The sequence below is a fragment of the Rattus rattus genome, chromosome 5 (genome assembly GCF_011064425.1).
Source record: "Rattus rattus isolate New Zealand chromosome 5, Rrattus_CSIRO_v1, whole genome shotgun sequence".
Taxonomy (NCBI): Eukaryota; Metazoa; Chordata; class Mammalia; order Rodentia; family Muridae; genus Rattus; species Rattus rattus.
The window spans coordinates 37,556,728-37,584,417 of NC_046158.1; the positions used below are offsets into that span (position 1 = coordinate 37,556,728).

The 27,690-nt window shown below is 44.6% G+C and overlaps 1 protein-coding gene across 1 annotated transcript; it reads right to left on the minus strand.

Moving 5' to 3' along the window:
• Positions 1-31: 31 nt before the first annotated feature.
• Wdsub1 (WD repeat, sterile alpha motif and U-box domain containing 1) lies at positions 32-27,440 on the minus strand. The gene is made up of 10 exons (XM_032903344.1): positions 27,020-27,440; positions 25,880-26,064; positions 22,575-22,667; positions 21,117-21,210; positions 12,064-12,097; positions 10,164-10,204; positions 9,977-10,083; positions 8,852-9,028; positions 5,393-5,533; positions 32-287 (listed from the first exon to the last, which is right to left on the minus strand). Exons 1-10 carry the CDS (start codon positions 27,415-27,417, stop codon positions 130-132), a joined length of 1,428 nt encoding a protein of 475 aa, XP_032759235.1. The 5' UTR covers positions 27,418-27,440; the 3' UTR covers positions 32-129.
• Between the last annotated feature and the right edge of the window lie 250 nt (positions 27,441-27,690).

Below are 27,690 nucleotides of genomic sequence, written 5' to 3' on the forward strand. Positions count from 1 at the left end.
TTACAGTTTTTAAAAGTAACTGGATTTAACGTCTGTCCTTCCCTTTTATTTGCTTCTGTAATGGCTGCTTAGCATTTTGAATCATCTGAAGGGCACCACTGACAGTGTACCCGATGCCTGTGGGCAGGTTCACTTCTGATGCGTCTCTAGCCATCGATTGATGGCCATTTTCAGAGTCCTGTTTGGGGTCAGTACCAGTGAAGGGAGAGCCAAGTTTGTCATGGGGCTCGTGCGCTTCTTCTTGTGGATCCAACTCTCCATTGCTTCTCTCTCGTAGGAGTAGCCATCTGAAAAGAGTACATTGCCTCAGTCAGGTAAAGCAGCGATTAGGGTTAGTCAGATGAACCGCGCTCAAGCCAGGGGTCTGCTGTGAATTAAATGCTCATTTCGCTTTGCCTGCACTGTATCCAAGACACGCCGGCCACCGCAGCTGGCCCGTAGCCTTAAGGGCGTGGATGCTAAGCTCGGACTGTGCTCTGTCAAGTACTAGTCCGATCAGTGCCACTATATCCTTACCTTGTTCCTCTGAAACACAGCAGCTGAGACCAGAACCCTGCTGACATTTGGGCACTGTGATTGATAGGTGGGGTGGGAGGAGGTAGGGAAGTGGGTTGTGAAGATTGTGGTGAAAGTGAGGGAAGAAAAGAGCCTTAGGAAGAACTTGGCGAAACCCTTCAATGTACACAAACGGCACAAGAAAGACGGCAGGAAGATGTGGCGTGGAGGAAATAAATCACTGCCATTTTTATGCCATGCTCCTGCCAGGCTGATTGCCTTCCTACATGTGAAGCCTGGGGTCTCTGGGGAGGACAAAGGACACAAACCTGTAAGCCCAGCCTTAGGGAGGGGAAGCCAGTCTGGGTGCATGTGACCTTGGAGTCTCTGCACTGGTACGTTCACTGCTGAACTTGTCCTGTTCTCAGGCAGCGAGGCCTGCTTCTCTCTGTGCTAAATCCATAACACCTCAAACGGCTGCAAATCGAGCCTGGGCCTCGCCCTCCTCCCGCCCCGCCCGTGTGAGCGGTAGGAGCCGTGCACCGTGGTGTGCGCTTCAGCTGCGATTCCACTTGTGTCTGCTCTTAACTCTATGGCTGCTGGCATTCTGTAGTATAGCTGCACATCTCCTGCATCCCTTCCACTGACAGAGGCAAATCTGGACGGTTTCCAGCCTGAGGGATTCTCGCTGCTGCTGTGTGTGCCCTGCTTCCCCTGTGAACCTGGGTACACACCAAAAAACTATGTTGTATGTTTTGGGGGAAATGCCTAGTTTGTTTCAACAATAGCCAGACCGTTTTACATTCCCACCCCCAACCCCTCGAAAAAAAGATTCCACTTTCTGTCCTTTTTGCCAGTGTGGATTTCCCAACGTTTTGATAGTTTTTCTGTTTTCCCCAAAGTTTTGAGACTAAGCCATCAGTTAAGACAACTGCTGTGTGGCTTTGACTTTATTTCCCTAGTGAGCATGATACTGTGCGTGCTGCCCTGTTGTAAAATGGCCTATTCGAACTATCTGCCAATTTTTTCTTAAAGGACATGATTTCACTATGTAGCCCAGGCTGACTTCAAACTCGCAGGAGTCCTCCTGCCTCTGCTGGAATTCCAGGCATGGGTCACCCTGCCTATTTCTAATCAGATGTTAAATTACAACAACAGTTTGAGCAAGAAAAGCCTCCATTTTACTGTTAAAGCTGCATTTGTTGAACTCTCATTCCCACAACGCTAAATACTGAAAACGCACATGCGGTTCAGCGTTACTCAGCCCTGCGGTTAGAGCCAGGCTGACTAATCCCAGAGCCAGCAGGCCAGATGGGTAAGTGTGCTAAGTGTACAGAGGTAAGGGCCCTTAAAAACTCCTGTCAACACTGTGGTTGTGCTTACACAGAATTAATATTTCTGGATGTTTTGCATTCAGACGGAAGCTTAAACTTTGTTAGCTCTGTTCGTGTTCCTCTGCCTGCTCCAGTTTTAGTCAGAGGTGCGAATAACTGTCACGGTGACCTCTTCCCACTGTATAGGGCCGCTCCGTTAAGGAAGCTGCTATTGGCACCCATGATGACCACGCTTACAGAGAGGCAAGGTCTGTGGTAGTAAACATTAAAAAAAAATTATTTTCATTTTATGAGCATTGGTGTTTTGCCTGCATTCGAGTCTGTGTGAAGGTGTCAGATCATGGAATTAGACAGTTGTGAGCGGCCATGTAGGTGCTGGGATTTGAACCCCAGTCCTCTGAAAGAGCAGTCAGTACTCTTTAAGTGCTGAGCCATCTCTCCAGTCCACTTGAACAGTATTCTTATGTCTTCCTGGGATCTGGGTTATAGATCTTCAGACAAGGAGTATGCGACCCCTCGTGTGGCTGCAGCTGTCCTGTTTCAGATTGCAGGGGGATTGTGCTGCGAGCTTTTTTTTTTCCCTTTTATTTCTGTAGATCACAAATTTTTTCATTACAGAAACTGTCTTTAGGAATTTCTTTTGACCTATTAGTTACACTATTTTTTTTTAATAAGGGCATTATAAGATAGTGTCCATTTGGATCCTATTTGTAATATAAATAAACCATAACCTAGCTAATAATCTTCTTTGTCCTGTACCACATATTTATTACATATTTTTTCCAAATCAGTAAGTTTTTCATAGCCTCTACTCTGGTGGAAGACCCTGCTTCTGTTTAAGACGTTGAGGAAAACGTCATCTTCTTCTCACTCGCATATACACATGTACTCACAAATGCCAACATGAACACACACATGTACTCACAAATGCCAACACGCACACACACACATGTATCCACAAATGCTAACATTTACAAACTCATACACCAGACGCTTCAAGCTGTCCTACCAAAGTTCATCCCCAAACAGAATCCCCAGGCTCACAGGACCACCAGAGCTTTCACACCTCACCACCACCTCAAATCCCTGCAGACGGACAACTAAGAACAGGGCGGCTGGTGAGTTCCCACTTAGGTTTGCATGAGTAAACTTCAACGGTAGTCAGGGAACTGAGCTCCAACAGGTCACCAGGAAACACTTCTTTCTCTTGTTTGCTTGTTTTCACTGCATGTCAAAGTTTCATGCTTCATGTGTGTATGAGTTTGAAGGTCTTACCCGCAGGCCTGACGTGCAAGCTAGCCAGTGCTCTATCACTGAGATGCCAGCCCCGACCTAGGAACTCCAAACTTTCCACAGAATGAAGAAAAATGCTAAAAGAAAAAGTTCCTGGAGAGATCCTGAGAAGATGGCCCACTGGGTGAAGCATGTGATGTGCAAGCATGGAGCCCCAAGCTTGGGTCCCAAGATCCCATGTAATAGAACCAGGTGGTAGGCAGGGCTGTTCTACTGTGACACAGACGGAGACAAGCAAGGCCACAGGAGCTTGGTCATCTTCAACAGAGTTGAGGAACAAAGACTCTGTCTAAAGCAAGGTGAAAGGTGGGGACCCAAACCAGAGCTGTCCTCTGACCTCATGTGTCATGTATGACCACAGTCATCCATAGTGGCTCCTGGAGTCTTCCAATGGGTCGATTCCCTTCTAGTTTCTTGTTTTTTCCCCTTCTAGTTTCTATTGCATTCACTCTGTGTATGGGAGTAGAGTGTGTGGTCTTCAGGACATCTGAAGAGGGCATCAGATCTTGTCAGATGGTTTTCACCATGTGGGTGGGAATTGAACTCAGGACCTCTGGAAGAGCAGTCGGTGTGAGCCAACTGAGCCATTCACCAGGCTTGGTCAGGGACCCTTGTAGGAGTGATCTTGTCTTTTCACTCATGAGTCCCTAATGTGTAGGTTCAAACCTTCCCACTTCTAGACTTTAATTTCTAGAGAGAAAGCAAATTAAGTATACCGAAAACTTTCTCATTCCATTGTGCCTTGAACGAAGGTATTTTTAAGAGGGATAGCTGCCCTGCAGGGTTAACACTGACAAATTAAAGATTTCAACCTCTTGACATCTTTCTAAACAACGAGTATGTACTACTCAGTGTACATACAGTTAATAGTACCTCATTAGATAGGAACTATGACTTATATTCAGCTTATATCACATGCTTATCTCGATTTCAGTCGAGAAGCCGTTCCAAGGTCACACAGGTATAGATAACAGTGCTGAGCTGTAAACCCAGGCAGCCTGGCTCCTGAGTATACACTGCTACTCTGCACGCTAAGAGCAGTGCCGGGAAATGGCTCAGTAACTGGAGTTTTGAGCGCGGTCTCAGTGGGAAGGTAACGGTGTTAGTAGACCAGGCTGTGAAGGTTCTAGAAAGGTTTAAGAGGAAGAGAATGACACAGCTGATATTTTCCTACAGAAATGCCAGTCCAGAAGAGAGTGGGCCCTGAACAAAGAGAACACACGCACGTCATATCAATGCCTTGAAGCAACACGCATCAACCCATCCAGTGAATTTTAACTCAACTGGAGTACGGTTCCCCTGTGTCAGGACTTCTGACAAGGAGCAAAGCAGTCACATCTGCGACTGTAGATTCTTAGGATTCGAAAATGATGGATCAACATAAAAATGGTACAGTGGTCTCCAGCAAAATCAAACATCTTTTTCCAAAGAGGCCATGGAGAAAATACAGACAATGCACTGCCTCACAGCAGACACACTTAGAATGTCAAACTGATCGCTCAATACCCGATGAAAGAGGGGCCAGAGGGGGTATCATGAAAGATGCTTCATTGCAGGGAGAGGTTTAACAGCACCATGTGACCCAGGATTAGAACAGCCACAACACCATGTGTTTGCGAATATGGGCAGAAACTGGAATTCACAGTTATTAACTTAAAATTATCTACCTTGAGAAACATTTGGGCAGTTTTAACACGCACTTAGTAAACGACCTACAAGTTCCACTGCTAAATATCTTCTCCTGAGGAAATGGGTCCTGCCCAGACAAAGATCTGTGCATGAATGTCACGGCAGCTTCAGACATGACAGTCCATGGCCAGCTAGTGGACAGATGGATTGTGGTATGTCCGGTGCAATGGAACACTACAGCGGTAAAAAGAAATAATTTACTGATATAAAACAAGATACATCAGTTAGAAGCATCTGCACGTTTCAGGCTTCCACTGAGGGGAGAAAGGGAGTAAGGCAGACGGTGATAGAGAAAGACACCCAATGTCAGCCTCTAAGTGTGCATGCACACCTGCCCATGCACACAGACACACAACTCACGCAGTATGATAGCCACATGAGCTTAAGGGAAACTTCAAACTCAATCACTTTGTCTCAATTCCAAATGTAATGTCCCCAGTTTGTTTACTACAAAATATACCCCACCTAAGAGAAACAAAATGGGAATCCTGAACACGGCCCAGCTACAAGCATGTGAGAAGTGTTCCTCTGTCCTCCGGGTAGCCCGTCACACACCCGGGCCCTGCAGTCCCCACACATACCTGACGCGATGACGGGGTCCTTCATAAGTTCCCTGGTTATTGGGCAGATGAACTCGTCAGGGATTCCGGAAGAAAGGGACTCCATCCTGGTCCTGAGCTCGTCAATACTCCGCAGGACTTTGCTGCGCAGACCTAGAGACTCTAAAAGAAAATCCGTTACCTCAGGCAGCAAGTGAAAGTCTGTAAAATGAAATGTTCCTGGGAAGTGAGATAAACTTTCGGAACTTGAGGCTATGAGGACGGGTAATGCATGAAGCTATCAGTATCATCTTCCAGGGAGGCAGCAAGGGGCACAACATTCAGACCAACCGAGAGGTGGAAGGATCTGGCCTGTCTCCAAGCAGAAGACTGTGATGGGAACACTCAGTAATGAAGCCATGCGCCTCCTGCAGTCCAGGAAGCAAGAGAGGGAGAGGGAAGGTAAGCCAGCCCCAGTGTCCTCTGCAGGGACATCACCGTGAACTAACTGGATCCGGCTGAGTCTCGGTTCTTAAATCTGCCAACCCCCTGCGGCAGCATGGACTGGCACCTGAGCCTTAACACATGGACGATGAGGCACACGTGTCCGTGCCCTAGCAACCCAGACAACTAACAAACAAAGGCTCATGGGCTTTTATGAGTTCTTAGAAAGAAAAGATCAAAAAGTGAAACCTCTGGTAAAAACAAAGAACAAACAAAGCCCCTCTCATTTCTGTTTTTCAATATATGATTGATTACTCATGTCAGTATAGGAATTCTGACCCAGTGAATCTGCATTTGCCATTTGACCTTTCTACCAGCTTATCAATTCCAGGCCCTAGGGCACCTTGCACTCTTCCAAGGGCCTGGCTCTGAACCGAGGCTGGTGAACACACACAGGTCTAGTGACTGGACTGAGGGGTTTGCAGACCCTGTCCAAAATTGACTTCTTGCTCTTTAGCATGCATACTTGAGTTAGACAATGGCGTTCACAAACGCACAGATTCACAAACGCCTTAAAACATCTTAGCGTCATGGATGGATTCTCCTCATACAAATGGACGGCATAAGGAGTCAGTTCTTAGGGGAAACAATGACTGAACCGGAAGAGTTGGAAGGCAGAAGATGAAGTACAGGGATGGAGAACACATCCACAGTGGCACCCTTTAGTCCCCGTTCCTGAGAACCTAGTTTTTTGAAACAAGATCTTTCTATGAACATTTCATTGGCAAACTAGAAAATGGCTTGGCTTTGGTTAAAATACTATATTGAGAAACTCAAGCATGTTAAAAACCCCTTTTTTTTTACATTTACAAAAGGCCTACTGACAAGGGGTTTCACAGTGTTCAATCTCTTAGCAATGGTTTCTGTGTCCATCGTGCTGGATACACTACCTTGTTACTGTGTCCACCGTGCTGGACATACGACTATCTTTGGACCACCACATCCCAATGTGCTTTTTAGTGATAGGCTACTCCCATATCCCAGACAGTTAGCAGGTCTGGACTTTACACTGGCATTAGGAACTGAGGGATGAAGCTACAGTGACAAATGCAGGCAAAACATCTCTGCGTGTAGAAAGCAGACATCAGCGTGTATGCCACCAGTTTGCCTTTTCTACTCATTTTCAATCCCAACATGAATTCTATCTCAGCCCAATTTACTGTCTTAAGTGTGCTGTTCCTAAAATTCAAGACTAAAGAAAATTCTTTGTAGTTTAGAATAGCATTTGAAGATTAAAAGTTAACTTCTATCCTGAAGAGAAATAAAACAGAACATTTCAACACCCTTTGGAATGGGTGTGTAGCGTGCATGCCTATAATTTTAGCCTGTAAGAGGCTGAGGCAGGAGGATTGCAGGGACACAGCCACATAGATCTTGTTATATAATACTAAAATACCAGACATTTCAGATGTTCCAGAGAACACATTTTCTGATTCTGTTCCTAAATTACTGATTTTGCTAGCTTTCCAAACTGTAAAGCAGAATGTTCCTATGTGAAACCTGCCACCACTGCCTTCTGGCCTAGGCCAAGGCCATGAAACCTGCAACCATTGCCTTCCAGCCTTAGGCCAAGACCATGAAACCTGTCACCACTGCCTTCTAGCCTTAGGCCAAGACCATGAAACCTGCCACCACTGCCTTCCAGCCTTAGGCCAAGACCAAGTATGAAAGCAGAAGCAAATCACACAGTGGTGTTAAAAGGTGGGGCTTTGGGGACAAACAGGATCAGAACCCTTAGAACAGAGACCCCAGAGAGTGAACTCATCCATCCTTCCAAGTGAAGGTACAGTGGGAAGGGTACTCTCCATAAACTAGAAATTACTCCTGACTAGACACCGAACCTTCTAGTACCTTCATCTTGGATTGGGCAGAATGAAGAAATCAATTTCTGGTAGTTTATGGGATGTGCCATAGCAACCCAGACGCATTAAGGCAGCAACCTACGTCAACGAGGACATGCAAACCAAAGCCTAAAGGAGAAACCACAACTGCTGGACGGTGCTGGAGAGACACCGGGGCCACGCCTAGTGCTGGTGGGACCACATAATATATAACCTGCTAACTCCTCCAGTGCCACTCGTGATCACCCACGGTCCACTGACTCTACTTTGAATGGGTACACGAGAAACCTGAAAAAAGGCATTCATACAAGAACTCCACATGCACAGAAGTAATATTTATTACTTCTAAAAACATGGCACTGCCCCGAATTCTATCAACTGACAACAAGCGAAAGGACAAAGGATAGACAGAAAAGGTCACGTGCACCGAGTACTAATATAAAGTCAGTAACAGGAAAGTTTACACACAAAATACTGGTTCCAAAAGCTGGAAAGAAGTAGGGGATGGGATTTCTTTTAGCGCTGATAAACGTGTTCCAGAATTACACAGTGGTAATAATGGCTGTAACACTGTGAACATGAGTGTGCACACACACCACTGCCAAGTGTAAACCTCGATTCAGAGTCACTTTGACTGGTGAGGTATCTCAGTCAGCTGCCACACAGGCGTGGGGATGAGTTCAACAGCCAGAACCCACGTGACAAGCCAGGCATGGTGGCCCACGTTCATCATCTTAGTACTGAAGATGCATAGCCTGTCATAAAATCACAACATATGTGGCCCCTGAGCAACGACAGAGAGTGCCCTGTGCCCCACCGGCACATGCAGAGACACCTTTGTAGATGGATACACATACACAAAGATTTTTTTCTGAAAAGTAAATGTTAAGGATCTGAACTGTAATCAAGTGTTGTTAAAGTATAAAAAATAAAACACTGTCTTTCACCCCCACTGGGTACATAACTTTCTAAAATTATAATTCTGAGCTGGGTTTGGGTACTAGAAATGTTTTCCCCTTCCCAAGTAGGCAAGTGTGCTCTCCTACACGGGCTGACCTGAAGAGGAGGAGGAGGGAACCACAGCAGCTAAGCCCTGAGGTCAGCAGGGACCTCGCTGAGAATCTGAGGACTGCGGGTCGGTCTCCACCCTCCTTACCGATTTTCAAATCACCAGCCAGACTTTCCTTTGTGAGGTGCAACAGTTCTTTCCCGTCGATGTTGTTTGTCCGGAAAATATCAACGAGGTCTTCCAAGCCTTGAGCACGAAGCCACTTTGAGACATCCTCCTCTGACCAGTCCTCAATGAAATGTTTCAGCTGATCGTTCACACTTCCTGCTTTAAAACGCATAGGCCAAGTGAATGGAAAACAAATGCTTCTCCAGCCACTCCCACCTTGAACACGTGCCGTTTTAACTTCCCTTTAAGAGGTGAGGTAGGTCTTACAGGAGTGAGCAGATGCTATGGGAAATGCTAGTCTTTAGGAACTTTTCACTGCAGAAAGTCAGGTTTTGGTTTTGTGGTGCTGGGGGTCAAATCTCATGCTGCGTGCATGTGAGCCACACTGACCTGCACTTCTAGTCCAACTTCTCTTCACTATATAATCCTCCCTCAGTCAGCTCTATCACCTCATATCAGCATTCCATGTGGTTACTGCATATCAGCATCAGCACACCATGTGGTTACTGCATATCAGCATACATGTAGTTACTGCATATCAGCACACCATGTGGTTACTGCAGACAGTGTGGAGTGGGAAACTCCTGCGCTTCTCGGTGAGGCCAAGGAAGAAAGCCAGTGCGCACGGTAAATCTGTGATTCCTATTCTGTCCCTGGGTTACAGTCACCGGAGAAACATGGCTCCAAATGCAAACGACGTTAAACCATGTATGCATGTACAGTCATAGTCTGTATGTGCAAGCATTTATTGCCACTCTAACACAGGACCCTCAAAAATTAGTTTTAAGGTATACTGAAATTGAGTCTGAATAGTGTGTTGGGACAGGCAATATGAATGCATGCCAAGGGTTTATTAAAGTTCAGCTTGGGAGTACAGCTCTGAGGTAGAGCACGTGCCTAGCGTGCACGAGCCTGCAGGTTCAATCCCCAGGACCACACACATACACACAAAGGAAGTGCCCAGATGATTAGTGTTGAGATGGGTTAAGGATGCTCAATGCTTGGGTTGGGGCTGTAGCTTGCAGAGAGTACCTGCCCCGCAGGACGAAGGCCCTGGGTTTGAGAGCACTGCAGAACAAACAAGGGTGGGGTCGTCTTACTGACCTTGGCAAGGTGTTTCCAGGTCAAACTGCCAAATGTTCACTGTCTTGTCCATTGAACCAGTAGCAAGTAAGAGAGTGTTGGGTGCAAACGCACAAGTCGTGACATACCTAGGTGACAGAGACAGCTGTTACATAGCATCTGGCACCTTTGCTAATCACAGTAAAACAATGTGAGATTCACTTCTGACCTGGTATGCTGAGTCAGCGTGTGCAGCACACTCTGAGTTCCCTGAAAGACAACACGATCACTGTTATTCAGGCAAGAGACAAGCCAGGGATGGTGCCTCACTTCCAGGGCCATGTGCCGAGTGCAGTCCTAGTAACCAACTTGTTGAGACTTAGAGACAACAGGAGAGCTGACATCGCTGACCAAGACTTAGAGCTTTCTATCCAGGGACCCGGCATTTGCCAATGTGGTCGAGACTAAGTACAGAGTATTCCTGCTGACGTATCCCATCTGTACGTACTGCAGGATCAGTGAATGAAAGCCGTTGACATTCTGACTACACTTAGGCAGCCATCAATGTGCAGGCATTGTCCTTGTTAGGGTTCCTATTACTGTGATAAATAAAACATCATTTCTAAAAGCAGCTTGGGGAGGGAAGGGTTTATTCCTGCTTGCACTTTCAAACCACAGTGTATCACTGAGGGAAGTCAGAGCAGGAACTGAGGCAGGAGAGAGAGGCCTTGGAGGCCTGCTATTACTGGCCTGCTCTCCATGGCTTGCTCTGCGTGCTCTCTTTTAGCACCATGGTCTCAGGGGTGGGTGGTTTCTCACATGCATCCTTAAGAGAAATGCCCAACAGACTTGCCTGCAGGCAATTGGACGGAAGCTTGTTCTCTCTTGAGGACATGCCCTTCCGAGATTAGGACTAACGACAGGCATATTTAACAGGAGGAGTAGCATATGTTTTATAGATAAAGGCAATGTTATAACTATTTGTGAATATAAACTATCCCAAAACAAGCTGGTGGGAAATCCCACGGCTCTGCTTCATCTGGTTTGAGTGTTCCCATTTTTTTTTTAAAGATGTATTTATTTATTATATATAAGAACACTGTGGGGTTGGGGATTTAGCTCAGTGGTAGAGCACTTGCCTAGCAAGCGCAAGGCCCTGGGTTCAGTCCCCAGCTATGGAAAAAAGAAAAAACACTGTCACTGTCTTCAGACACACCAGAAGAGGGCATCAGATCCCATTACAGATGGTTGTGAGCCACCGTGTGGTTGCTGGGAATTGAACTCAGGACCTCTGGAAGAGCAGTCAGTGCCCTTAACCACTGAGCCATCTCTCCAGTCCCAGTTTGTTCCCATTTTTTTTTTGCAGGAACATCCAATAACTTCGACTCCTGTGTGGGTAACTAACCTTTGGTTGCTACCACACTCTGATGCCTTATGTCTCCACTGACTGGCTGCCTTGGCTGATGCCTGAACCCAGTCACCAGTGAGGCACCAGGCAACACCGAGCTTTTTTTTTTTTTTTTTTTTTTTATTTTTTTTTTTTTTTCTTTTTTTCGGAGCTGGGGACCGAACCCAGGGCCTTGCGCTTCCTAGGCAAGCGCTCTACCACTGAGTTAAATCCCTAACCCCACCGAGCTTCTCTTAAAGATCATTCTCATCAACTGCTATCTTGGTGAGATGTAAAACTTCCATTTTTATTTATACTCCTGCAATTCAGCATTTACTCATATAAATCTGCCCCAAACTTGTATTTGTCTAAGGCTATGGTAACTTACTTGCTTATGCTGGTCCCTAAATCCACCTGTACCCTGAGAACTATTGGTAGACCACATTCAACCACACCCTGCTGTATGGAAGCCACGTATGATGAATGTTTAGACACTGGTGTTCTCTATGGTTTCTATGTGTTTTCTATGGTTAGATTTAAAATTTCATCCATCACAAAGACATTATTAAAATATCTAAGGTTTTTCCAAGTATCTTACTGTTTCAGCATTATGAGAATGTTTGTTATATTCTTGGGCACCATAAATATCTATATTAAAATAAATATATATTTTTAATAACTACTGAAGCAGTTATCTCATAAACAATTTATATAGTTCACACAGAAGATCTGAAGTACTTACAATATCATAGATGATGACAGACTTATCCACTGACCTAAAAAACAAGAGAGAGAGAGAGAGAAAGAGAGAGCAACAGTGACAAGCTCTGTAAAAACCAAGTGCTGCTTCCTGGAAAGCGGGGAAGGCTGACACTAGGCATTTGGAATGGACTGGCCATGTCGGGGAGGGGCTCTTCTTGTAGGAAAAAGAACTGCAATATAGAGAAAACCATGACACTGTACCAAAGCACCTGGTTTACACGATTGATTAAGATATGTCATTTCTAAATCTTCCACCCTTAGAGTCTTTCTGCCACCACCACGCACAGGGCAAGGTCAGCAAGGTGAGTGCTGACATGGACTCTGTAACTGTCTGTATTCATCATTATGAAAATGGAGCAGGCTACAGTAATGGCGACACACCTATTACCTTAACTCCTTGTTCAGTACGTGACCGAACACTAGCAATGCATACTAAACCCAGAACCTTCCTCATAAATTCGAATTATACTTGGGGGCTGGAGAGATGGCTCAGCGGGTAAGGACACTGACTGCTCTTTCAGAGGTCCTGAGTTCAATTCCCAGCAACCACATGGTGGCTCACAACCATCTGAAATGGGATCCGATGCCCTCTTCTGGTGTGTCTGAAGACAGCGACAGTGTACTCATATACATAAAATAAATAAAAAAATTTAAAAAAAAAGAATTATACTTGGAAAACTCTAAGACAGGAAGCATATAATATACTCCACATACAAGAACTCTAAAACACAGTGGGAAAGTTACCAAATACTGTATATGCCAGACATAATTTATAGACATTCTCACATAGTCCTGAATTCTGTAAATTATAAGTTATCATATCTGGGATGTCTAAAATTCTTATGGAAAAGTCCATTTTTTCTAGTATCTTTTAAATAAACACTAAGGGGTGACATCAAAACATGTCAGGCTGGGTTGGCGCACACCTTTAATCCCAGCATTCAAGAGGCAGAGGCAGGTGAATCTCTTGAGAGTTCAAGGCCAGCCTGGTCTGCAGTGTAAGTTCACAGTAAGCCAGCCAAGGCTCCACAGAGAAACCGTGGCTCGAAAAGCCAAAAGTAAATAAAAATTAAAAATAAAAATAAATAAATAAAAGACAGACTATAACACGGTGGAGCAACATTAGTGTGGACGATAATCCAAGAAAAAGAACAGCTGCATCATATTAGATGTTAAAGATGTCACGAAAGACAAATTCTTAGGGCCAAAATATGCACACTTGCTTGCGCGTACACACACATGCACACACGCTCAAATCTGCTTGAGCGTCTAAAGGAATGGTAGCCATTCTCACGTGCAGCTGGTAAATTTACGTCAAAAACAACCCTCCGCGCTGGTCCGCACGACGCGGTGTCTCAAATGGCTTGGGTATCAGCGACTAAAAGGGAATCCCACTTGGTGATGCTGCCTCAGATGCAGTGTCACTTAGAAAGCGGGACAACTGTCAGTGACTTCTGTGAGCACTGGACCGGGGCAGCGAGTGGGACAGGGACTGAGTTTTAGGGACTGTCCTGTTAAGTCACTGCCGGTATAAGGGAACGGTTAGCTGATTCTCAGAACATAGGACCCCAGCATTCACATGCAGAATAAAAGAGAAACAGGTGCCTCGGTGGGGGGAAGGAACTTGTGTTTTTGGGAATAAGGTGTTTGGCCTCCCGGTTCTTTCCTCCTTGCAGCCAGAAATAAGACCAACTGGAGTTTGGGGAAAGGCAATGGGCCACGTGGCTCAGCTCCCACTGCGCTTCCTATTTTCTGATCTGATTATGACTTATGATCTTAATAATTATAATTTATGATCTAATTAATATTAATTAATAAGTGTGGGACCCATGCTGCCCAAAAGCCAAAGGCATGGAATTTGCTTTTTTTTTGTTGTTGTTTCTCTTGTATTTCTCAGTTTTCAACACAAGAAGAAAACAAAATATCCTTTTTTATTTTTGTAACTCAAACCTCTTAACACATTTTACTGCTGGCTTCTGGGGCGACCTAACCCCTAAGATCATGGAGAGCAGGAGCCTCTGTGTGAACTGCAAGGACCGATTTTGTTCTGTTTACATCAATGCTCCCTGCACTTGCTGGCTCCCGAGCACAGGGTGAACAGAACGCAAGTTCTGCAGAGGGTCAGGGACCTCGTGCTGCTTCCGGAGGGGCCGAGGCAGCACGAAGGGGAAGCAAGCCTCTCCAGACTTTTCTAGATAGCAGGTGCTGGCATCATGGGCCGGAAGGCAAATCAACTGTGTGAGGCAGGTGTGGACACCCAAGTGTCTGCCAAGCCAGACACTGGGAAGGTCATCACAGATTTAAACAATGCCACTCTCGCTACCGTTTGCTTTAAAATCTCCTTGGGAACCGTGCAAGTATGTGATGTGTTTATGACAATCATCTGGGCGGAGGAGAGGGATTCCAAGCCACTTCTGGGTCCTACAGATAACAAAATGCACATGTGCTCAAGTCCCTTATATAAAATGGTAATGTATTTGCACACACCCTACCCATGCCCTGCAGATACTGTAACTTTTCCCTGTATTGCTCTTATCCTAACGAAGTGCAAACGTTATATAAATATCTATACTGTATTGTTGAGGGAATAGCAAGTATAATGTCTGTACATGTCAGCACAGGTTGGATTTTTCCCCCGGTAACGTCCATCTGTGTTTGACTGAATCTACAGATGGAAAACCCAGAGACACACAGGATCGCCATGGTCACCATTTGTGTTTAAGCAAATTAGAAACACTACAGAGTTGTCTGTTTTTAATTCCTAATACGTGCTGCTGCTGCTTTGTATCCTTTGTCTGAAATGTTTCGGGCAGAAGTGTTTCTGTTTGGAATTGTATACACTTCCTGCTATTTTGTATCGAGGGACTTCACATCCCCGAAAGCAGAAGTGCTCCAAGCTGCACAGCCCTGGGAATCTTGCTGGCACTCAGGAGGCTGAAGACTGAGAATTTTGCCTTTCAGAGTGGAAATTCTCAAGCTGTACTGAAGGAGGGACGGAGAGAAAGCCTCTGCCCACAAGCTCTTAGGAGGTCCTCAAGAGAATCGCTGACTCACATTGTGACTTGATTCTTTGCTATGCCTTCAATACTGTGACAGGTCTCACATGTGAGAACTGCTTCTGAAGCTGGAGGAGAGCTGGGGTCACAGGCCAGGGGAAGAGCGCTTACCTACCATAAATGAAGCCTGGGTTATGTTCTTTAGAACACAAAAGGGAAGAGGAGGGCAGCTTCTGCGGCTCCACTGGGATTACTTTGGCCTGAGACCATGAAGTCTCTCATTCCTTGAGCCTTTTTTTCCCCAGCCTAACTGCACTGATTCTGTTTGTGGTTATCACAAATGTGTGAGTCTTGATTCTCAGCATGAAGACGGAAGAGGAAGTAGCTTCTGAAGAGGAAGGCCTTGGTGGAGGACCATTAGGTTCCTGGTTGCCCTCCTCTCAAGAGACTAGGGTGGACCTTTTGGAGCTCCAAGTCAGTTCTGCAAGCAGGCTGTGATAAAGCTTGCACCTGACCCCCGAGTCCTGCTTTGGCTGACTATCTCAGCACCATCTCTTGGCTGTGTGTGGTGGGGCACACCTTTAATCTCAGCAATGGGAGGCAGAGGCAGGTGGGTCTCTGTGAATTCAAGGATAGACAGTGAGTTCTGGGCAAAATTTATTTATGTATATTAATATATACATATGTTATATGTATACCACACATGTACGGGTGCCTGTAGAGACCAAGAGTGGGTGTCAGATCTCCTGAGGCTGGAGTTAAGGCTGCTGACAAGGTGCAGAATGAACTCAGGTCCTCAGGAGCTCTGAGCCACTAAGCCATCTAACCCCACACTCCTTTTCTCTGTAAGTTACCCGGCCTCCAGTATTCTAATGCAGTGAGGTAAAGCAGACTTACATAATACATTTTAATCCAGAAGAGTTTCTAGAAAATAACGTTCCCACCTTTATAGCCGCCTATCTGCATATCTAAATTCTACCACTTTCCACATTATCCCCATCTCTGCTTAGAGCTGCCAGCCTAGGTCTCACTCTTGGCACTCATTTGCCTTCGAGCCTTTTTGCGTGCACACACAGAAGTGCACACGCTTCCTCTTGCTTTGGGCATTGGCTCTCCCTGTCTTAGGCCTGCAGTCTGTCTCCCAGTGACTGAGTATATATGAAACCTTGCTCTCCTATTAACCACTCATCTGCCCCTCTCTCCCAGTAGCCGCTTTAAGAACTTAAATACTTATATTTCGCCGACTTATAATTTCAAATCGCTCACTTTTCTGCATATCCAAATGAACTAAAAACATCCAGAAAAAAGAGTCGAGTGGGACAAAGAACAGTGGTTCTCGACTCGTGTCATGACCCCTTTTGGGGGGGGTCATATATCAGATATTTACATTACAATTTGTAATGGTAGCAAAGTTATAGTTAGGAAGTAGCAACAAAAACAGTTTTTGCTACCACACCATGAGGAAGTGTAGTAAAGGGTTGCAGCATCGGGAAGGCTGAGAACCACTGCCCTAGAGCAACAGCATACACCTAGAGCACTCAACATTGTAACTTTGTTATAAAATGCCAGCCACCGAAGAGTAACACAGTACACCAGTGAGAGAGAACTGCTGAGCTATGAGAGGAACTGGAAACGACATCCAGCAGCTACAGCGCTAAGCCTGTGGTTTGGAAGGAAGGGAGCCACCAGGCCTCAGTGCGACCATCACGAACGTCAACTATGAGGGCTGGCACTCACGAGTCCCCATGTCCTGCAGAGCATGTTCCTTGCTCAGAGCATGAGACAGCCACACGTGTGTGTTCAACCTCTCGTAACCTCTGTCCACTAGGCTGCCCCTCAGACAGGAGAAGAAACTCAACTCGAGCTCTCATTTATGAATCCCGGTCAACAAAGAATTGGCTTTTTCTGTCTGCAAGGCTCACCCTAGGCTTTAAACTCACAATCCCCCTGTTGCAGCTTCCTCGGTAATGGAGTTATTACCACAGTGCCATGGCGCACAGCTTTATGGTTTTTTGACGAACACTATTCATCTTTTGAAATGAACAACATCTGAAATAGTGGCAAATATGACTGGTTGGCTGGTTGGTTGATTGGCAAGAATGGGAAGACCTGGGGAAAAGATCCAACAGCCGTGGGCCAGATGTTTTAAGCAGAAGTTAGGAGCATGGGTATCTTGGCTTCGGTCTGAGTTACTGTGACAAGCCTTGCACGTGTGTAAGACTGCCACAGCCTGGGAGTCTTTAGAAGATTTAGAAGTCTTTAGATTTAGAAGATCCAGTGGCAGAGCTAGGAACACAGAGAGCTCAGTGGTGGTGAGTGGGCTTAATGTGCATGAGCCCAAGTTCAGGTCCCGGCATCACCAAAAGAAAGAAAACCCAGTGGCATTGTGAACTAACACACACAATATAGAATACATATTAAAATTATATATAATTTAAAAGGAAAAAATTTGGTCATAGTGACAAAAGCAAACCAAAGTAAGAACTTTTACCTACAAAATCATTATGCGTAGAATCTATTTTTATAACATACGGCACTGTTTCCATTCTACTAGGATATGTGTTTATCTGATACACTGTATAGAGCTTGAACTGTACATCTGTGTAGCTCACAACACAAGTAAACACTGTTACTTATCCAGAATTACATTTGTACTATATTTTCAAAAGGGTACTTCATTGTTGAATTCTTTCAGCTATTATATTTTTCAGTTCATAAACTCATAAGCCAGAAATACTGTATCATTTTTATGCTATTAAATCAAAGTGAATCTTACTGTCTTTCATCCCGCTTGGCTGGTAAGAGAGCCAGCCCTCCACTTCAGCCACACCCACCACTTTTCTAGGGTTTCGGAAGCTCAAGCTTCTAGCCCAGTGGTTCTCAACCTTCCTAATGCTGAGACACTTTAAGACAGTTCCTCATGGTGTGGTGACCCCAACCATGAAATGATTTTCACTGCTACTTCATAGCTGATAGCTGTAATTTGCTACTGGTCTGAGTTGTGATGTATCTGATATGCAGAATATCCAATATGTCACCCCGGAAAAAGGGTCATTTAACTCCCAAAGGGCTTGCAACCCACAAGTTAAGATGGGGTGGTAGGATCCATGCAAAGCATGACAACCAAAACCTGGCCCCTGCTCCTATATCTGTCTCCCAGAAGTGCTGTCACAGTATAAATCCATGTATCCCTCCAGTCTTAGGCCAGAGCACTTGTGGGCTTGGCTCTGCTGTTCCCTCCTGCCCCACTGCTCTGTTTGCTCTTATTTAAAGACACCGAGTTTCCTAAAAGATTTATCATTATTTATTTACTTATGTGCTTATTATGTGTACACGTCTGTGTCTGTGTGTGTACACCCAAATATTTGAATTTGACCACACGGAAAGGAGACAAATGCGGTAATCTAATTTCACTGTTACGGACTCTGTAAAGGTATAGAGCAGGCAATATTAAGTCTAGAATATAGAGAATCATGTGCCATTTCACTCCAGAACAATAAATATGACAAACAAAGGCAAACGGGTGAATTCCCCCAGAAGGCTTTTCCAGCCACAGCGCATACTGAATTTCAAGAATGTTTAGGCAGTAAAGCGAAGCTCCTCCCACTCTCCAAAGGAACAGTAAGTCAGTCATGGGGTTAGCTCGGCATAGAGCACTCTCCTGGCATGGGCAAGGTGCTGAGTTTGTTTCCTAGCATCGCCAAAAGACAGCAGAGGTCATGTCAACTGGGGGCCAGGGACAGTACAGAGCAGAAGACCTGAGTTCAGCACCCAGAGCCCTCGCCATCACCAGGGCGTGCTACCACTGCTGGTATCTTGGTCCCTGCACTTCACGCACACACCCAATATGGCCAGCCGTAAGTATACGCAATAAAGTAAATCTTGAAAGTTAATGTCAAAGGGGGATGGAGCCTGTCTTATGCAAGTGTCTAAGAATCTTTTTAATCTAAACAACAAAGCAATCATATTTTTTGTTTTCATTTGAAAAGTGGCTAGGCTGTCAAACTATAATAAAAATTTTATGAAGGAAAAAAGATTATAAAGTAATTGAACCAGTCATATATGTTCAAATAAAGCTTCATAAAATAAAGGTTTGAAAGCAATGTTCCAATTGAGAATAGGAAATCATAAAACTTGTCAAAAGAGCCTTTTAAAATAAAAAGCTGACTAGAAACTTCAGAACTGAAGTTTAAGCAAAATTCTAAGTCGGGAGGCTATTAAATGTAGCGCAGTAGGGGCTGGAGAGATGGCTCAGCAGCTAACAGCACTGGCTGCTCCTCCGAGGGACTTGAGTTCTATTCTTAGCGCCCACATAGTAGATCATAGCCACCCATAACTCTGGCTCCAGGGCATTGGACAAGTGCACTTGGAACACACACATGCAGGCAAAACATTCACATACACATAATAATTAATTAATTAATTAATTAATTAATTAAAAATGTTAAGTAGCACAGTAGTTGCAGAAAGCATTAGTAAGGGAGAAATCAAGAATGAAATATAGAAAGATAGAAATGGGCTGGACAGATGGCTCAGTGGTTAAGGGCGTTGGCTGAGCTAGCAAAGGACCTGTTTGATTCCCAGCTCCCACACGGTGACTCGCAACCATTTTTAAGTCCAGTCCCAGGGGATCTGACACCCTCTTCTGGCTTCCACGGGCACCAGGCACACATGCACTACCCAGACAAAACACTCATATACCTAAAAAAAAAAATTGAGAGATTAAAAACAAAAATATAAAAGAGGCTAAAAGACGTAACACGGTTTGAAGGTACAGTTCTCACTCAACTGGCCTCTTAGAGAGGGGGAGAAAGGGACAAGAGCAACAGCAGAAGAAATGAGAATTTCTAAAAACTGCTGGAACATCATTCCACAGAGTTAGGACGCTGAAAGGATTCTTAGCGTTGCTGGCTGCTGGTTCGCACCATGCAGTCTCCTCAATCAGGAGGTACAGGTGAACGATCACCAAGAGGTGAGGACCAGCCTGGTCTGCATAGCAACTTCCAGCCAACCAGTGCACTCTGGTCTGGCCAGAGGGCTTAGTGAGTAAAGGTGCCTGGGGCCAAGCTGGAGGACTTGAGGTCAGTCCCTGGTACCCATGTGGAAAAAGAAGAAAACCCACTCTTACAGAGAGCATGCTGCCCTGCCCCCCACCCCACCTCACCTCATTTGATTAAAAAAAAAAAGTCCCAGTAAGGTAAAACTAAGCCCACATGTAGGTACACTAACGTGAGTATATGGAACACCACACACCACACATCCAGAAGGAAAAACCACGACTCACATCCCGAGTGACAAGACTGAAAGGTAACTTTCTCTACAACAACAGACCGCTTAAACACGGCCTAGCCTATCTGCTGCAAGCAAGGTTGGTTTACCCTGGAAACGGGTGTAATTCACCTGTGGCCATCTTAGAAGAAGCACATGGTGCCTAGCAAGCGCAAGGCCCTGGGTTCGGTCCCCAGCTCCAAAAACAAAGAAAAAAAAAAAAAAAAAAGAAGAAGCTCATGGAGAGAAAATCTGTTGTTGAAATACATCAAAACAGCTGGGTGGTGGTGGAACACACTTTTGATCCCAGCACTCACGGGGCAGAGGCAGGTGGATCGCTGAGTTCAAGGCCAGCCTCGTCTACAGATGAGGGCTACACAGAGTAACCCTGTCTTGAAAAACCATAAGCTAAAAAATAAATCAAAATGAATTTCTACCCTTATTGTTTGGGGGGAAATACAAACTAACCATGCTAAAGTAGCACTTTTTATTTATTTTAGAAGACCCAAAATACGAAGTATAGGAAAGGATAAAACACACCGGGCTGGTGGAATGGTTCAGCAGGTAAAGTGACTGCCACCAAGCTTGATGACCTGAGTTCAAGCCCTGGTCTGGAACTCATACAGTGGAAGGAGAGAAGAAATTCCTACAAGTTGTGCTCTGACCTTGACACACATACAATGGCATGTGCCGACGGATGACTGTAATAAAACCACTGACAACAGAGGACAGCTGTGGGAGTATGAATGGTTAATTAGAGATAGCTTACCCTGATGCAAGCATCTGTCCATCATGGGAAAAGGCACAGGCCAGAACAGGGGCACAGTGCCCACTTAGTGTGCTTCTATATTTTAACTCAAAGCCTGTAATTAGCAAGGCGAGAGAAATTAGTAAGTTTATGATGCCTACAATTTAAGTCAATACTACTTCATTAATATACTTAACAATGTGAGCAAAAATCCTCATGTATTCGTTCAGATAAATCAGATAATTATGATGTAGTTTTATGAGAAGGTTTAAAAACATCAGTAATAGCTGGGTATGTAGCTTTGAGTCCAACACACACACACACACATACACACACACACACACACACACGCTCCAATAATATTTTTTTCTTATAACCCATTAAATCAGTGCCATCAATGACAGATTATTTTGAATAATGCAAAGAGTAGGCTGGAAAAATTTCATAATCACTAACATCTTTAGACATGTGAAGGGTACCCAATTTATCTGCCTGATAAGATAAAGATAGGCTGGCCAACAGCCTTAAAAGCCTTAAAAATACCACATGCTTATGTTTTGTAAAACCTAACATTACCAAACATTTTTGTCTTCTGTACATAAATCACTGGTAATTTACACATCCTACTAATCCACATCTATGGAACTCCTAGAAGTACTATACTAGCTGGGCAGTGGTGGTGCATGCCCTTAGTCACAGCATTCGGAGGTTAAGGGGAGGGCACAGGCAGGCAGATCTCTGTGAGTTTGAGGGCAGCCTGGCTCACTGAGAAGCCCTGTCTCAAAACAAGCAAACAAAAGAAAGTGCGACTATAAAATCCTTTCTATGCTTTTTAGAATCACTGAAAAATAAACACACAGAACTCAGTGTATTCTGATGCCAACATATAGGGGTAGCCCTAAGAGGTTATGGGGTATGGGTGACATCTGTGCTGAAGGGCCAGCTGTTGCCAGAGACAGCCAACACTTAACCAGAATTACAACCAGGAAGGTTGTAGGAGCAGCAAAGGCTTCAAGCTCAAAGCAGGACGAACGGGTTTTAACGTGGGAGAGCAGTAAGAGCATTAAGACAGTGACAAATTCTAGACCACAAGGTGAGCTTTCAAGTGTTCATCTCAACAGTCACCAGGACTGTGGGACTCGTACAAAGAAGGGTTTATACGCAGGTCCTGGACCCAGGCCTGTTTGTGTCCTCTGAAACCGTCAAGCAGAGTAAGGGGCAAATGGTGACGCATGCTGTCTAAGGAGGCTTACTCGACCCGCTTAAGAAACAGGCTGAAGCTGGAATTGAAGTGCTTATCTTCCTGCTTCCAGCTCCAAAATACTCAGATTTTAAGAGCGTACCATCTTAATAAAACGTTCTTAAAACAGGCTTTTACTATCATTTAAAATATCCAGAGTATCTTAAGTTAAAAAGAATTAAAAAAAAGAAAAAAAGAAAGAAAGAAAAACACTGTAATTTCCGACAGTTAAAACATACCTAAGACACGGGTAAAAGAAACAACCCAGAGTTTGATCTCACAGTCTTGACCACACGATGCCAATCGGTAAAGCTGAAGACCGTGCTCTCCACCTAAAAAACGTTGAAGCAGAAAAACACAAGCAAATATGAAGAATCGGTAAAACATTTAAACCAAGAGGTTTTGATCACACCAACATCTGTTAATGTGACTCATTTATGGCATGTAAACCAGGAATGCTTGTTAGCTGGCACTAATAAAATGATTACAGAACTTCTTACATATTTTATAGGATTATAACTTCAGTCTAAAATTGACGTTTTTAAAAAGTCCTTTTGTGGGGCTGGAAAGATGGCTCAGTGGTTAAGAACACTGACTGCGGGGGCTGGAGAGATGGCTCAGTGGTTAAGAGCACTGACTGCTCTTCCAGAGGTCCTGAGTTCAAATCCCAGCAACCACATGGTGGCTCACAACTATCTGTAATGAGATCTGATGCCCTCTTCTGGTGTGTCTGAAGACAGGGAGACTATAAGACTACTTACATTAAATAAATAAATCTAAAAAAAAAAAAAAACAAACAAAACTGACTGCTCTTCCAGGGCTCCTGAGTTCAATTCCCAGCAACCACATGGTGGCTTACGACCATCTGTAATGAGATCTGATGCCCTCTTCTGGTGTGTCTGAAGACATCGACAGTGTTCTCATATAAATAAAATGAATAAATTAATTAAAAAAAGTCCTTTTGGGCTCAAAGTTCTGTTAACATATCAATTATTATATATTACAATTTATTATATATAATATTATCAAATACTAATATACTAAATAAGCCAGTATTTAGCCATGAAAGCGGAACATCTTCCAACTGAACTTTAGAAATTATGAGGCTGCCATTAGTGGAAAAACAAATTAGAAAATTCAGTTTAAGAATGTCAGGGAAAGGGCTGGAGAGATGGCTCAGTGGTTAAGAGCACTGACTGTTCTCCCAGAGGTCCTGAGTTCAAATCCCGGCAACCATATGGTGGCTCACAACCATCTGTAATGGGATCCAATGCCCTCTTCTAGTGTGTCTGAAAACAGCTACAGTATAATTGTATAATAAATAAATAAATCTTAAAAAAAAAAAAAGAATGTTAGGGAAAGGGGATAACATTTGAAATGTAAATAACAAAATATCTAATTAAAAAAATAGAAATGGTTAGTCACACCCAACGTGCCTTTGGAAGAACCCATTCTTAAAAGCCTCTGTAATGTACATGGAATAATTATAACTGATTTTCCATTTGATTTGACCAAGAGAAAAGTGTGAACTACATAAATGTGAAATCATATCAATCTAGCTGATCTGCTGGAAAATATTACAGTTTAGCAAAATTAACCGAATCAAGTTGGCATCTCGGAAGTGGCCAGATAATGTTTCTTGGGGAATTTAGAACTTCACTATGTATTTACTACACTAAAGTCCCTGAGTGAGAGGAGGTGACAGGATGCTGATAGCGTCGGTCCAGGCTCTTCCACAGCTGCTGCCTAACAGCACAGAGGCCCATCTTACGCAGGTGGCTCACATGCACACACATCCTCCTGTGAGGTAAAGGATCCGTCTACCTGAGCCTGCTTGCTCTCCTGGCTTATGTCACTGTAGACCCTTTTGCAACAGTGAAAACTTCCCTGTCTGGTTACTGTGTTTCTTTGCAATGTTCTTTTTCAACAAGTGCCTGCCTTAAAGATGTGGAGAAGGTACCACAAAAACCGGCCAAGTGGTTCCTGTCTCTTATAAGCCATCCTGGTAATAAATGACACAAAACAATCATCGAAAGACTAAAACGCTTAACTAGATTGGGTAGAGACTTCGACCGAAGAATAGGTTCATAAAAATAAAATCTATTAAGGGTAAATAAAATGTTAAAAGGTTAAAACAGAAAAGATTCTATCTAATCAAGCAATTTTGACAGCCAAGCTCTAGTGTCCACTGCGTGAAAGGGCCCAACATATAGGGGTAGCCGTAAGAGGTTATGGGGTATGGGCGACATCTGTGCTGAGAGGCCAGCTGCTGCCAGAAACAGCCAACATTTAACCAGAATTACAACCGGGTAGGTTATAAGGGACATTGTTTGAAAAGCAAACCAATGCAAGGAGCAGAGGAATCTGTGTGGTAAGAGAACATATAAAGCCAGGACTGGGCTTTTACACTTCAATTAGGGTTAGGCACGACATGCTGGAGGTACTTATATGTGTGCCCCAGGATTTGAAATTGAACCTTCCCTGTACTTAAATCACTGAGGGCTCTGGAGTAAGGGGAATGTGGAAGCCACTCTGTCTTCGTGCCAGGACTGCCTCTAGCATCATGGAGAGCCACATGTGGGTACTGAACTCTATGATACACAGACCAGATTTCAAAGGCTTCCTACAAGGGAAAGTGTTTTCTTAATTTGTACCTATTGTCATTCAACCACATCCACAGTGGTAAGTAATTCACTCCTTTGCTGCCACAGACACCTCTCATCTGATGGTAAGACTAGAGAGGGCAGAGGCAGAAACTCTCCTCTAACATGGGCAATGAAAGAGAACAAGGGTAACTGCCCTATCCAATGTCTCAATTTAAAACCTAGAGTTTACTTTAATCAGGAATTCTTGTCTCGTGTTTAAGTAAAAAAAAATAAGTTGTGGTACCAAACACCTTAATTTTTGGAAGATTACATTAGTAAAGTCAAAATGTCACTTCTATTTCCAATTTGTTGTATGTACATGATCATGTGTGCATATGCACACGGGAGCCAGAGGTCAGTATTAGGTGGCTTCCTCAACTGTTTCCCACAGACTGTGAGAAAAGCTCTGCCAGTCCCAATCTGAGCCCTGCTGACCTGGCTAGCTCCTGTGCAGGCCCCAGGACACCCCAGTCTGCCTCCCCAGTGCTGAGATAGTGGGGGCACACAGGCCACTGCTGGATTGCTGGGTGGTGCTGGAGACCCAAACATAGCAAGCTGATTAGCAACTTTAGTTCCCCGCCCCTTTCTGAATCTGCAAATTTCCTATTCCTACCACAATTTCGATTTTTAAAAAAGACAGTAAAAGCCAACAGTTAAGACTATGCAACCAAACCTATTGTGAGGAGCTGAACCATCCTGTACGGACTTTTTAAAAGGCACATTTTTTCATGTAAGAGTTCTTCACCGTTCATTTTGATCTGAAAGGATGAGAGAGGGAAGGATGATTCTGAAATAGAATGGAGAGGCCCTCGGTACTAAGGATGAAGTGGGAACTCAAAGGACCAAGTCACAGGAATTACAGACAGGAGTCCGGTGCTTAGAAGAGTGAGCAGACCAACCAGAGAGAGGCTGCGAGGAAAAGCTGCAGCAGGTGATCCCGAGGTCGTGTGCCTTCTCGCTGTGCAGACACCTCATTCTGTCATCCCACACTGTCAAGTCCCCTCCCGAGGAGCCAGTGACAAGGAGGCCTCCGTCAGGAGAAAACGCGCAGGCCACCAATGAGCTGTCCTTGACACTACCACACCTGAAACAGAACAACAGAGCAGGACCGGGGTTCAGAAGCTTGGACCTTCTATTACAGTCCCTTTAGAAATGACAACCGGCCATGACAGAACCAGGACTGACTGGTGCCTACAAATAAAGCATCAGATGCTACACGCTGACACACCCTTTACAGAGTACATCGAGGTCTTAAACACGTCAGCTGATACCTATGAGCCTAGATCCCAGGAGACCTCCCTACACTCTCGTATCTTTAAACTTTCACAGCGAGTCAATATGAGCACATTAAAACCCCAAAAGGCAAAAAATGACCAAGCCTAACAAAGGCCTCATTTAAAATATACAGAATGATTTCTTACCAAAAAGACATGCTATTAGAATAAAGAACGCATTCGATTTCTGCATTCAAATCAGACAATAGTAAGACCCTGTGCCTCATCCTCAAACAAATTCATTATGGAAAAAACATGTGCACGGCAGCAGCTCTCCTGGGAAGACGGTTCGAAAGGGCTGTCCTGGCAACGCTGTTCCTCAGGTAAGAAAACAAACGGCTAAGGACTCAGCAATTAAGAGTGCTGTTAATCACACGCAGGAAGGCAACTGCTCCAGAGTGGAAATCACACCTCACTCGTGGAAAACCCTCCTTAGCTAGGCATCCGTTTCTAAAAGGGAGGACACATCACACTCTTTCTAAGCTGGCTGGTTAAGCTAGGTTAACCCCTGAACATGGCTTAAAAGCATTGCTTTCTTTAGCTCTGAGACTACAAAGGGCAACCGTCCTTGGCCAGCTCACCCGCTCTGCAGACACCAAGCAGGGAGAACATGAGATGATCTCAACCGTTAACCTAAAGGTTTCGGATTCCAGAAGTACTTAATAATTCCACCTAAACAGGTCAACTATGTCTATTTTACCACAGTGAAAAAATAAAGTTTAATTTTAATGGCGATCGAGCCAGGCAGGGTTTAAGCAGCCGTACCTATATAATTTGTATGAATGTGCGTTCCACAAAACAACAGACCCATCGGCAGCCCCTGATGCCAGGTAGGTGGAGTCCGGGGAAAAGCAGCAAACGCGTACGGGGCTTCCACCCGGCTGCTCCAACACCGTCAGGGTGTGTCCGCTGTGCGCGCTCCACAGTACCGTGGTACCGTCTGTCGAGCACGACGCCAAAACGTGTCCTGACGGCGAGAAGCTGCAGCAGTGGACAGCATACGTGTGAAACTTCAACGGGGAGTGCGGCAGTTCAGCAAAGTCACTGAGGGAGTACAGGCGGATGGTCTTGTCCAAGGAGCAGGTGGCCAGGAGCGTGGATGAGAAGGCGCAGCAGCTGACGTCATCACCGTGATCCGCCAGTGTGTGAATCAGCTTTACCATGTTCCTCACGCAAGGTAAATAGCCTGCGAGTTTTTAAACCAGTCACAGTTAACGTGCCGTGCTAGGAATCGGGGAAATTCAAGGCTGTGTAAAAGAATCTACCCCACAAAAGTACTTACATTCTCGTTTTTCAGGACGATTTATTACCTGGGATCATTAAGAGGCAATGATGAAATAAAAACAAACCCAAGAGAACTTGCTTCACCTTTGGAGCCTAACAACCAGCTTTACCTCAGACCTGAGGTAGTCAACTCAAAAACGTTACGACTTTTA